This window comes from Nicotiana tomentosiformis, chromosome 2, assembly GCF_000390325.3.
Source record: "Nicotiana tomentosiformis chromosome 2, ASM39032v3, whole genome shotgun sequence".
Taxonomy (NCBI): domain Eukaryota; kingdom Viridiplantae; phylum Streptophyta; class Magnoliopsida; order Solanales; family Solanaceae; genus Nicotiana; species Nicotiana tomentosiformis.
The window spans coordinates 187687639-187702097 of NC_090813.1; the positions used below are offsets into that span (position 1 = coordinate 187687639).

Below are 14459 nucleotides of genomic sequence, written 5' to 3' on the forward strand. Positions count from 1 at the left end.
AGGCTCCGAACGATCCGAACCCCGTCCGAAACCCATCCAAGCTACCCGTACCTCGTCCAAACATACCAATAAGTCTCGCAACATAATACGGACCTACTCGAGGCCTCAACTTATTATTGGCGTTGGATTGTGTTCACAACTTATTCAGATGAAATGGTGCTGTCATGTACTTCTTAGTTAATAAGTAATTAATTATGTCATGTATGGTTAAACATTAGTTGTAATTCTCTGTTAAAACTAATGTGTACCAAGCAAGTCATTAATTTCTGTCCTGTCTTTTAAACTGATGCAAATGGAATTCCATTTGTTGAACTCTTATAGTATCTGCTACTTTTATGCTCTTGTCAAGGTTTGGTTATATGATTCTTTGAGTTCATTGACAGTATTCATCTAGGTTTTGTTATTACTAATATCTTCCTTTTGTTTAGGCTTGGACTTGATGTGCTTTGCATAGTTCATTCTTTCACACGTCGCTGAAATAAATTGCATTAGATTTCTTTGACCTTAAAATATTTGGTTGATTTTCCATGCTATATAGTAGGTAAAAGTTACAGTATTTGGGAGTTAATTGGTGAAAGAGATTAGGAGAATGGCATTGTATTGCATTCATAACTTTTTCATCACTGTACTCGCCTATATTCAAGCATGTCTCTTGCAGGTTAAAAAATCACTTGAACTCATTAGCACACATCAAAGGCGTAGTGTTGTGGCGGTATTTTACATTCACAGACTTAAAATCTTGGATTATCTTTGAACAGGAAAAAGAAAGGAACAGGAAATATGATGTCTTTTGGAAATAAATACATTGGAGAGAGATTTCTGGATAGTTTACAAGCAGTTTGCAACTTTTCACAGCAGGAGTTTGCTTTTGCAGCCAAAGTTGGTGAGTCTGCAACAGAGTACTATCGAAGCTTAGCATCACCAAAACTAGCGCGGAAGTTGAGTCGGGCTGTTGAACAACAATCAAGGCATTGTCGATTTGGTAGGGATGAAACTGTGAGCTTCTTGTTTGTTGTTTCACAGGAGGAGGAGCAAGAGCAGCAGCAAATGATCTACACATGTAGAGCTAACTGCAGCTACAGCTGCATCTAATTGCAAATTCATCGACCTGCACTTGTTTTTCTTTCATCCCATGTGCATCAACTTGTTGCGCCTCACCACTGGCAGCCAGCGAGGTAGGTATAAAGATCGGAGAACTTGAATTTTCTGCATTACAGTTGAAGTTGCACCACCATCTACTCTTTCTTCACTGTTATGTAAAGTGAATTCACATCTTGATTGGGCTGATTCGTGGCGCGTGTGAATTCCACCAGCCCACATCACAATTAAAACTCTATGCTGGGCTGATATATAAAAACTTGAAAAAGCTGAGATAACATTCATATAGTACAGAGGTTGCCCACCTTTTGTTTCACTTACTTGCTATCCTCCAAATCCACTTCCTAAAGCATTATTCCATCATTGCACTCCCGTGTATGTTTCTGGACTTAAGGAGTAACATATGATATGCAAACAATTCAAGACATTTGAATAATTATACTGAGAAAAATATGTATGCAATTAGATTCATACATATGTATGCAATTCCTCTTGGTGATATATAGTTCCTCATAATGTATTGTATTATTTGAGGAAAGTTATTGCATTTCAATGAGCTTCTAATTATGTGTTGTTACACAGCTAAAGGAGCAAGAGTAGCAGCCTCTGTGCAGCTAAATTATCTATACATATAGAGCCAGCTGCAACAGCATCTACATCTGCATCTAATTGCAAAGTCTGAGCAATAGCATACTTAGATATACTTATTGACAAACCAGAGGCAACACTTCCAAACCAACACAAATAACAAACTTGGAAACAACATAATATACGCCAGATATACAGCATTTCTCGCAACACTAGCTAAGCATATCTCATAGTCTTCCACTGCTTTGTGCATTGCCAATACTTTTCTTCGCCTGCCTTGACTTCTTTTTCCTTGAGCTTGAAATCGCTATCCATGTAAGTATATTATGAGCTTGAAATCACCTTAGAGATGAAACCACCAAAATTATTTTTTCGAGTTTGTCTATCAAGGCATCACCTTCAATCAAAGTGTATTTTTAAACAAACTTCTCGTCATTGAACTCATCGATCCAATACTTATATATGGTCTTAAAGTTTCCACCTGCAGAAAAGAAACCACGGTTAAAAATTACTAGAGATTAAAAAGGGAGTCTAATCAACACCTCCATCACCCTGGAAAAATTCAATACTTTTTAATAGCTTGTGGCATCAACTTTGGCATGAAATTGTGAGAATCAACGATGAAGGCCTTGAAAGATTCTTGATGGAGGAACAGGAGAAGTAGTATGCTCATCAGTGAAGGAGGTAATAGCCATGTTCCGGTCTGTGGAAGATATTCAAAGCACAATGTATCAGTGAAGGAGGTGACAGTTATATCTACATTTGGATTAATTTTTTCAGCTTTCCTTATATTATCACAACTACCAGCTGCGGTAGAAAGCAGTACAAATATGAATAGTAATAGTGGAAGTGACATTACACGCATTATTCTGCTTTACAAATTTGAGCCACTCAGTTGTGTGGCATTTGAGCTCAATTGGTGAAAGAGATGAGGAGAATGGCATTGTATTGCATTCATAACTTTTTCATCACTGTACTCGCCTATATTCAAGCATGTCACTTTCAGGTTATACAGTCACTTGAGCTCATTAGCACACATGAAAGACGTAGTGTTGTGGTGGTATTTTACATTTGCTCACTTAAAATGTTGGATTATCTTTGAACACAAAAAATAAAGGAACAGGAAAGATAAGATGATCTTTCTGGGCAGTTTACAACTTTTTGCATCATGAGTTAGTTTTTGCAGCCAAAGTTGGTGAGTATGTGACAGAGTGCTATCGAAGCTTAGCATCACCAAAACTATATAAGTATTCAACATCAAGACTCCAACATGATTAGTCCATATTATGATAGCATTTCTCGGAACACTAAGCATATGCATCAAGATATAGGCTTCCGCTGCTTTGTACATTCCCACAACTTTGTACTTCTTCCATGTTCAGTCTGCAGAAGGTATTGAAAGCACAAGGTATCAGTGAAGGAGGAGATAGCTTAGTGTCTCTTACACATTTGGACTAAATTTTCAGCTTCCCTTATATTATCACAACTACTCAGTAGCAGTAGTACTCAAATTAGACTGAAATACTGCATCTTTACTCACTTTAGGATGAGTACATTTTTCTGAAGTTTGCGATGGGATATCATGCATTAATGTATTGTACAGCAGCACCTATTGAAACATCTTGATCAAGATACAGCAGCCTCAACTCCAAATGCGTCGATGGGCTGATTCTTGCAGCCTGCATCACAATTAATCAATATCTGAGTGAATATTATCCCATCATTGCGGAGAGTTAGCAATCCCGTGTATGTTTCTGGACTTGAGGAGTAACATATGATATGCAAACAATTCAAGCCATGCCGAAGAAGAAAAGAGATTATACAAGAACAACAATTTGAAAAAACAAATGCTGGAGTATATTTACCCACAAAATGAAGAAAAGAAGAACGGAAATAGAATTTATAAGTCTGAGGGTGTATTCCTTACATGCGTTCTGCAAAAGAAAATTACATTGGTCAAACTCTGCCACATATAATGAAAATGAGGAGGTAATAAATTCGTCTGTACTCACATATTTTCCCAGGGTAAAAGTGCTCAAAACTTGATCAGTTATAAACAAGGACCTGAATATCCCCCATCATTTCTTCAACATCTTGCTTAATCTTCAGAGCCGATTCTTCAAGTTGAGGGCTCCTCCCCAGTTCGATACTTTTTAATGAACAAATATCCCCGAAACTAGGCGGAATCTCCTCAAGCTTACGACAGTACCGCAGTCGTAATTTCTCAAGCGCAGGAAAGGATTCCTCTCTAACCTCCCACTTAGCAAGATTCACTCGCTGCAACGTCAGACATTTGAGATTCTGGAAGGTGTCTTCCTCCCCCATGTTCCATCCTTCCCCCTGGATGATTGCGTCTTCAAGGTACAGATCTTCAAGCTTGGGCAGTTTCGCTATTGTTGATAGTGAACCGGATGTCAAAGGAAACTGACACAACCACAGTTCTTTCAAACTCGAAAGGAAATAAAAATCCCACAACAACCTATTTGTCGCTACAGAGAGCGCACTATCATTTATATTTGAACTTTCAAAAGTTACTTTGAGAGATTCTAGTTCATTTAGGAAGTCCAATTTAGGGAACCAATATCGCCCTGTTGAACAATCCCATTATTCCTTGAGATTAAATCTAAGCTCTTGAAGATTGGGAAACCTTTTGAAAATATCCTCAGTGTCTTTTGAATAGGAAACTTCGAGTCCGTGTATTAATCTCAAGTTCTCTGACTTTGAGTCCTCTGCTATCAGTATTGGCTCATTCTTATCCAAATCAAAGAAAGAACAATCATCTATGCCCAGCACTCGCAACTTTACAAGATTCCAAATTGTTGGTAATAGTACCATGGGTGGTCCGTATTTATACACCCATAGAGTTTCCAGATTCCAGAGATTTGAAAAAGAGGAAGGCAGAGATTTAACTTGTGTCCGAATGTTTAAGTACCTCAAATGAACCAATGTGCATATTTCATTCAGCAAAGAATCATTCACCGTGATACAAAACCTATCCAGTTGCAACACTCTAAGAAGCCTCAAGTGTCTTAGGTGGCATATATCATTATTGTTGTTATATATGTTGTCAGTTATCCTCAAAGAATAGAGGTGTTTACCAGAATGCCTTTTATATTTTGAATCGAACAGGATAAAATTATTATGCCCTAAGTGCCCCTGACCATCCATGTTTATTTGACGTGGCATCAGATCTGAAGAAGATGATGATGGAGCACTTGAACTTATCTCGTCAAACAACTTTTCCTCTCTTGCTTTTATCAAACAAAAGTCATGCACAAGATCATGAATTTGGCAAGTCGGGTGTTTACCTATCTCATTGAAAGAAATAACCAAGCTACTGGAAATTAAATTATCCAAATAAACATCCATCACTTCTTCCACACTGTTCATCTCTGTGTGTTCCGCAAATCCTTCGGCACGCCAGAATCTTTTCAAAACTTCTACTAGAATTGCTCTGTCCTTCTCATAACTTGCAAAGTAAAGTAAGCACAACTTTAAGGGATCAGGTAAATGGTCATAACTTAATGCTATAACATTCATCACGTTCTCTTCTTTCTGTAAAATGAAGGAATTCAAATTATTTCGAACTTCAAGCCACACACTCCTTTTCTTTTCCTTCCCCGCAATGACTCCAGCAATCAAATCATCTTGAGGAAAAGGTCTTGTTAAATCATCCCATGTTGTAGTATCCCACAAGTCATCTAAGACAATAAGGTACCTCTTCCCAAATAGCTTTTTCCGTAGCTCATCAGCAACATCAACATTCTCACTGAATTTCGAAGTTGAGCTAGTAACTTCATTAAAAATGTTCTCCAACAACTTCTTCTCATCATATTTTTGATCGACTGTACACCATGCACGGATGTCAAAATGACCAAAAACTGACTTATCATTATACACTTTATACGCCAAAGTAGTTTTACCAGAATCCGGCATACCAGTGATCGAAATGACATCTAGCGTTTTTGGTCCGCTGGTGAGCTTCCTAATTATCAAGTATGTCTCTTCTTCAAAACCTACGATTATTTTACCAGATATTGATGATTTACGCGCAACTGGCTTGTTGGGAGAGTTCACAACAATGACGCCCATGTTCTTGGGAATCTTCTTAAGTAAATTTGAGACCTCTTTTTTGATAAGATTGATCTTTTTTATGGCAAAGGGAAGTGAGAAAATAAGATGTAAGAGACCATTATCTCTTACAATAATTGAATCAATGACATCTTTTGTCTCGTATGCCACATCTGAAACACGTGCCCAGAGATCTTTATACAATTCTTGCTCAACATTCCCGAAAAAAGATCTTATGAATTCTAGATCTTCTTTCACCAGCCCGATTTCTTCATTTATCAAAGCAACTAAATAAGCATTGGAATTGAGCAAATCGTTTAAGTGTCTAATTAGAAGATGCATGAACAAGGGTCCATCACTCATGGGAAAGCAGAGTTGAGATGAGTCGGGGGCTTTCAGGTAAACATCTTTGAGTTCTCTCATTAGGAGTTCAATATTTTTGAGCAATCCTAGAGTTGCACTGTTTGTTTCTTTGGTACTCTCTCCATTCTTTGATTTCTCTCCTAAGTCGCGAGCAATAGTTGATATGTCCCTGGTAAGTGCTCCAACACGTGCTAGGAATTCAAACAACTTGCCATTATGAATAAAGTCCTTAGGCACATCAGTGAGAATGATTAATAGGAACTCTACCATGATATGAATGTTTCGAGCCCCTGGAGTGCTAGCGGTAATAACATTTATCATGTGATCTTGTAGATGAATCAGATATTCTCTAAGAATGTCCGGAGAGGTTTCTAGGAGTTGCTTAATAAAGTGTCCAACTTCTGCTGATGTTGAAGCGTTCAAATTTGTAAAACATATGTGCATAACCTCCAACTGAGTTGGAATAATCTCCAAGAATAGATGTTCTAGCTTGAAGATTCGAGAGTGTCCACCAATTTGATTAGGCCATAGGAAGCGTCCTACCCTCTCAGCCATTAGTTGAAACTGAGGTAAGACATATTCAACAATCTCATGCCCAACGCAACCATTCACTATCCACTCGTGGAAATCTCTTATGTTGCCACATACATTCTGAAGAATCTCATAATCTGTCATGAATGGAGAAGTTTGTTTGGAAAGATGATGGAGATTCAGAAGGAGGAAGTCCAGCTCCAATATCAGCTTTTCAGTTAGATCCACATCAACAGCTTTTTGAATTTCTTCATTCTTTAAGCTCTCTATGAAATCCAGAACATTGAGAGTGTCCTTGCGAAGTGTAGAAAATGACACCTACAAAAAGACTACACATTATATCAAATTCTCACAAAGAAAGACAGTTAATTTTCTATATATTATGTTCTTAGAGTTTGAGCAACTGGTTATGTATCCAAAATAAGCATGTCAAGGAAATGGTTTACTATGCATATGTTCAGCTGGTGTCCCCCTCCCCCCTCCCCCCCCCCCAACCCTCAATTTACTAGATTATGCACTAAAAAGGCCGATGGACGATTTAGTGAAGATTTATTCTAACCATTCCGAGGAAGAGATGAATAGAAGTAACTGTCAAACATATAAACACAACCTCTTGAAAATCATAACTAACCAGGATTGATAAGCTTTATTATGTTTAATTGTTTTTTTATTCTTACAACAAGAAGTTTATAATTCTTTCAACAAGTTCCAATTCTTTGTTATAAAATAGTGAATGCACATGTCTCTGACAGCACAAACTTGCTCGTACTCGATATTTATATCAAATCATACTAACTTATAATGGTTAAGCGATTTAATAACGTAAGAATATATATTAAGTGAAATAAATTTATGTGCAGACACGTGGCATGCATCTGTTGGTTTAGTATATAAAGTCATAATTAATAGGAAAGAAATAAAATAAAACAAACAAGAAACAAAATTTATCCGATTCATTATATTAAGAGAAAAAGTAGTACAGACGTCATGGATTTCAATATCTTCAACCATAGGTTCATTTGCTGAAGTATGAGGTGAAGAAACTGAAGTAGAGGTGATTAAACGAAGGAGGGAATAATTACAACATACGTCACAGATTTCAATGTCTTCAACCATAGGTTCCTTTGCTAAAGTGGGAGGAGCAAGTTTCTGCAAATAAACACCAATAGCATTAAGGTACAACTCCGATCGCCCGTGAAATCCCACAATAGCTACACCTTCTTTCATCACAAGTGAAAATGGGGTTCCACCAGCCTCACACCCAAATGGTCCATAATTCTTTGCATTAGTTATAAAACATAGAGATTTTATAACCGAATGGCCATAATAACATCCAAATGTCCCATTGATGCCTTTTAAATATTCCAATGAAGTTGCCTCAATAACAACCTGAGATTATTGCAAATCACATATCGGTTAAATAAGTAGCAAAGTCGGAATTTTGACAAGAATTTATAAAAGTGCAAGAATGTCATATTAGGATTCGGAATCTGTGACCTAAAGCAAATTTGGACACTTAGTTAAATCCTCTCAATGCAAATGTAACACGCTAAATATAGAATTTAATTTAATTTGTTTTGTATCTTAAATTATACTTCTATTACGAATTTAAACCCTTGTGATTAATTTTGAGTTACTTCTCTATTTATAAATAATTGGATATAAAATTAGGGAAATATTAATAATTTTAATATTATTAATTATTAAAAGTATATATAATTAAATACTAGTTAAGTCAAAAAAAAGAAGGAGAAAACAAAAGAAAAAGGGCACTTGAGCCTTAAGCCCATAAAAGGCTCCTCGCAGGCAAAAGCGTGACAAGCCTTAGCCCTTTAAGGCAAAGGAACAAAGGGCTTTAAGAATTGAATAGAAACAGAACACCGTTCTGTTCACGCAAGGCACGCAGACATCAATAAATAAAATTCTAGGGTGCTTTACCAATCACTAATTCCTCAAGTCACGTATGTAAAATTCTCTATTGTCAATTATCCTTCAGTGGTAATAGGTAAGAATTGAATAGTTAATTCCCTTCTTCCTCTATATCAACAGTAAATTTCATGCTTAGGTGTGAAACTTTAAAATTAATTAAAATGCACTAATTTTTGTAGAATCAATTATTTGACGGGTATAAATTGGACTGGGGCCTACATATTGGCTCAAGGAGTTTTGAGATGAGTTGATATAACCCTTTACTAAAGTGGTTTAACTCACAAAAATATGCATACAAGGTGTTTGATGAATTGCTTAAAAAAGTTTATATTTACTTAATTGGAGAGAGTGAGCACCTATTAACTTAAAATTGTTCTAGCAAAAGTTTAGATAATTTATTATAATATATGTGCATAAATTTTCATATTTTTGTGTTATTCTTATATGCCATTTTCATGTTGAAAATTTATGAAAAAGCAAGAATCTTTAGAAATACTTTTGAATATTTATTTCATTCTTATGCCATGCTTTACATTTAAGGATACCAACATGGGTATGTATATGATGTCCCAGAAAAGATTTAGACTTGAAAAATCACAAGAAGAAGTTTTAGAAAGAAAAGATTTTTTTGGGAGTATCCTTTATTCTGTGAAGGAGTCATCGTCCAGGCCGAGGGTCCTAAGCAAGGCATTAACTTCTTGAAACTACTTGTGCCAAAGTAGGCAGCACATGAGCCAAGGGTCCCGTTGTTGAGAATTTACTTAACCATGCTAAGGTATGATACATGAGCGCTAAGAACCATGAAGCTAGTGGCACCTCGTGGATTGCGCCTATTCGATCAGGTTGGGATCGAACCCGTGCCGATCACACGGTGACTAAGACAGAAATAGGTCAGGATAGTTGGAACTCCCAAAGTATAAAGTGAAGTATTTTATTTTTTTGGAAAGAAAAGAAAAGAAAAGAATTTCTTTAGGATACTCATAAACTATTATTATGCAATTATTTTAGAACTGTTCTTATAAGCTTTATGTTTTACATGCATTTAGAATCTTTGCTCGTAATGCATATATGTTACTAAAGTTTCGTCTCCTATCGTTGAGACTCACTGAGTACAATGGATGGTACTGACATTCTCTTTTGGGAACCTACGTTGGTATGCAGTACAACGTAGGAACCAGTTTTGCAGGCGAGCAGGCTACGGGTTAGGACTTCCCTCTCTTCCAGTGCTATTGGTGAGCTCCGCTTTTGTTCGTGGAGTATTCTTTAGAGTCATCTTTACTTAGCTATTTCTTTGTTTACTTAGAGAACTGGCCAGGAAATCTCATGTCCTGAGCAGTGCGTCAGTTTATCAGTAGAGGCTTCATAGACATAGTCGGTGGGTTAAGATTCAGATGTTTTGATAATAACTTAGCAGTATTTCATTGGTTATTACGAATAAAGTTTTGGAGTTGGTTTATTTTAGATATTTAAATTAATTAAAAGTATTTGGTTAAAGTATTGCCTTATGGTATATAAAGTTTGAAGTTATAGTAGATTTGATAAGCGGAGATGGTTCGCTCGATCATCTTTAGTGATCGGGTGCCGGTCCTGGCTTGTTTAGAAAATGGGTCATGACAAACTTGGTATCGGAGCCTCAGGTTTATGGAGTCCTAGGGGTCTATGAAGCCGTGTTAGTAGAGTCTTGTTTATGGGTATGAAGCGCTCCATACTTATAAACAGGAGGCTACAAGCATTTAGGAAAAGTCTCATTTTTTTCATGCTTTAGATCGTGCAGTAGATCCTACCTCTAAGAAATTATCTAATGTATTCGTTTCTCTAAAAATCGCAGAAATGGATCGTACTCACAACTCTGTCACCGACACTCAGGATGCAACTCAAGAAACTATTGCTACTATTGTGGCTCAAGGTAGAACTAAGAAGGCTTCGAATCATAAAAGGAAGGGTAAATCCATAAAGGGGGTTCAAGTACCCCGGGTTGAACATGAAGAAAGGGTGGAGCATGATGATCCAATACCGCCCCCAATAGCAGCTCCGGCTCAGACAACTATATCTCCAGAGGTGGGTTAGATGTTTAATGTTGTCAACAGTACTATGGAGATGTTTAAAGCCTTCATGGCCAACCAGAACGAGAGAAGAGATGAGATTCCACCTCAATCAAATAGACAGAACAATTCTGAGCTCTCTAGAGTGAATGAGTTTTTGAAGTTGAGTCCTCCATTGTTCCATGGTTCTATAGCTGATGAAGATCCAATGTTGTGGCTGGAGGGGGTCAAGAAAGCCCTTCGAGCGATGAAGGCATTTGATGATAAAGCTGTGGAGCTGGCTGCTTGCCAGCTTAGAGATGTGGCTGGCGCTTGGTTTGAGATGTGGGAAAAGGAAAGAGATGAAGATGATAGTCCGCCTACCTGGGAAGAATTTGAAGAGGCCTTCATGGCTAACTTTATCCCGAAAGAGGATAGGGAATCTAAGGCTACAGAGTTCGATCAGCTCAAGCAAGGAAAAAAAGTGTGCAAGAGTACTACATGGAATTCATAAGGTTGGCTAAGCATGCTCCTCACATGGTTAAGACAGAAAAAGCAAAGATTCGCAGGTTTGTTGGCGGTTTGACTTACCACATTAAGGATACGACATCAGCTGCAACAGTATGAATGACAGCTTTCTCCTCCGTTATGGGATTCACCAAGCACTTAGAAAAAGACAGGCAACAAAGGAAAGAAGAAAAAGAGCATAACAAGAAAGCCCGGACAACGGGCAGGTTTAATGGTACATCCAGTGGAGGTGGAAGAGATTCCTATAATAAGGAGTCATTAGCATCAGCTCAGTCCAGTCATCAGTTAGGTGGTGGGTCTTCCTTCAGATGTACTCAGAGTTATGGAAACCAGTCTCGCCAGAATCAGAATTTTAGGACATCATCCTCACATAGCCAGAGTCATGCTGAGCAACATTCACACCAACAAGGTCTTTGTGGAACATGTAAGCGGCAACATTCAGGTCAGGGCAAGCTCGGGTTTCATGGTTGCTATCATTGTGGAGACATTGGTCATATAAAGGCCAACTGCCCAAAGTTGCGACGTAATTTCAGTGGTGGATCAACTCGTCCTTCTAGTTCCTCAGCTACTGCAGTTGCACCATCTCAGGCCCGTGGTTCTCATAATCAGACCGGGCATGGGGCAGGCAGAGGTGCAGATCGAGTTACTCAGGGAGGGGTACAACCCCGTTTGTTTGCTACACTTGATGTCAGAGTGCAGAGGCAACTGCAGAAATTATTACAGGTATACTTTTAGTCTGCTCACATAACGCTTATGCCATAATTGATCCGGGTTTAACGTTTTCATATGTGACTCCATACTTTGCAATTAACCTCGGGCTAGAACTTGAACAACTTAGTGAGCCATTCCTAGTATCTACTCCAGTTGGCGAGTCAGTGAAAGTCACAAGAGTCTATAGAGGTTGTATAGTTTCAGTCCAAGGTCGTAACACCAAGGCCGATCTCATAGAGTTAGAAATGGTAAATTTCGATGTGATCATGGGTATGGATTGGTTATCTTCCTGCTATGCCATGTTAGATTGTCGTGCTAAGATAGTCAGGTTCCAATTTCCAAATGAAGAAGTCTTAGAGTGGAAGGGTAGTTCAGCATCGCTGGTAGGTAAGTTTATTTCTTACCTTAAGGCACAACGAATGATCTGTAAGTGGTGTCTCGCCTATTTGGCTCACATCATTAATCCAGAATCAGAACCACCAGCTCTTCACTTTGTGCCAGTTGTTAGAGAATTTTCAAAAGTTTTCCCAGATGACCTTCCCGGACTTCCTCCTGAAAAAATCATAGACTTTGGCATTGATCTCATGCCAGGCACTCAGCCCATATCTATACCTCCTTATAGTATGGCTCCAGCAGAACTTAATGAGTTGAGAGAACAGTTGAAAGACCTTCTTGACAAGGGCTTCATCAGGCCGAATATTTCACCATGGGGTGCCCCGGTCCTGTTTGTCAAGAAGAAAGATGGGTCTCTCAGAATGTGTGTCGACTATCGGCAGTTAAATATAGTTACCATTAAGAACAAGTACCCACTGCCAAGAATTGATGATTTATTTGATCAACTTCAGGGTGCAAAGTACTTTTCAAAAATAGACTTGAGCTCAGGGTACCATCAGTTGAGAATCAGAGAAGAGGATATATCTAAAACAACCTTTAGAACTCGCTACGGGCACTATGAATTTCTAGTAATGTCCTTCGGGTTGCTCCAGCTGCATTCATGGACCTCATGACCAGAGTTTTCAAGCAATTCCTTGATACCTTTATTATCGTGTTTATAAACGATATTTTGGTATACTCTAAGAACAAGGATGAGCATGCAGAACACCTCAGGATAGCCTTGCAGACCTTGAAGGAGAATGAGCTTTATGCCAAATTTTCAAAATGTGAGTTCTGGTTGCAGTCAGTGGCATTCTTAGGACACGTGGTATCTAGTGCTAGACCCTCAGAAGACAGAAGCAGTCAAAATCTGGCCAAGGCCGACAACGCCAACCGAAATCAGGAGTTTCTTGGGGTTAGCTGGCTACAATATAAGGTTTGTAGAGAGATTTTCCTCACTTGCAACTCCATTAACTAAGTTGACCCAGAAAGCAGTTAAGTTCCAGTGGTCAGACGCTTGTGAGCAGAGCTTTCAAGAGTTAAAAAAAGGTTGACCATTGCACCTGTGTTAACCTTGCCGACAAGTTCGGGTGGGTTCACAGTGTATTGTGATGCCTCCAGAGTGGGTCTCGGTTGTGTTCTTATGCAAGATGGAAAAGTTATTGCTTATGCTTCCAGGCAGTTAAAGAATCATGAAAAAAAACTACCCCACTCACGATTTGGAACTTGCAGCAATGGTGTTTGCATTAAAGATATGGCGACACTACCTTTATGGCGAGCATTCTGAAGTGTTTACAGATCACAAAAGCCTCCAGTACATTTTCAAGCAAAAAGAATTAAATTTGAGACAGAGAAGGTGGCTCGAGCTATTGAAAGATTATGACATCAATATCCTTTAGCACCCAGGCAAAGCTAATGTGGTAGCAGATGCACTTAGTAGGAAGTCAATGGGTGTCTTGGCCAATCTTATAGTACAAAGGCGAACTTTAGGTCGAGAAATTCAAAAAGTGGCAAATGATGGAATTAGATTAGATAAGACCGAAGAAGAAGGTATAACTACTTATGCCTTAGCGCAATCCTCTCTAGTTGCGCATGTTAAGGCTAAGCAAGACGAAGATCCGTACTTAGTGAATTAGTGAAGTTAAAAGAAGGTGTTAGAAACAAAGAAATCACTGCCTTCACTCTAGGAGGTGATGGATTTCTGAAGTTGAATGATCGGTAATGTGTGCCTGATGTAGATGGTCTTAGGAAGGCCATAATAGGAGAAGCTCGCAGTTCGAGGTACTCTATCCACCCAGGTGCTACCAAAATGTATCTAGACTTGAAAGAGTTGTATTGGTGGAAAGGCATGAAGAAGCAAGTAGCAGATCATGTGGCTAAATGTTTGAATTGCCAGCAAGTCAAAGCCGAGCATCAGAGGCCTGGTGGCCTAGCTTAAGATATAGAGATACCATAGTGGAAATGGGAGATGATTAATATGGATTTCGTAGTAGGTCTACCTCGCACATACCGTAAGCATGATTCAATTTGGGTTATTGTAGACCGACTGATAAAGTCCGCGCATTTCCTACCAGTAAAGACGACAGATTCCGCAGAGCAGTATGCGCAGTTGTACATCAAAGAAATAGTCTGATTGTATGGTACTCCAGTTTCAATCATATCTGACAGAGGCCCTCAGTTCACGATGCATTTTTGGCAAGCATTATAGAAAAGATTAGGTACCAAGGTCAATTTGAGCACCGCTTT

General features: G+C 38.5%; 1 protein-coding gene across 1 annotated transcript in view; it reads right to left on the bottom strand.

Annotated features, from left to right (window-relative positions):
• LOC104086825 (uncharacterized) overlaps positions 1–14459 on the bottom strand; it is a 301759-nt gene that overhangs the window by 282261 nt on the left and 5039 nt on the right. The window contains 1 exon segment of the mRNA XM_070196456.1: positions 7636–8040. Within this exon segment, the coding sequence (XP_070052557.1) occupies positions 7636–8040 (405 nt within the window).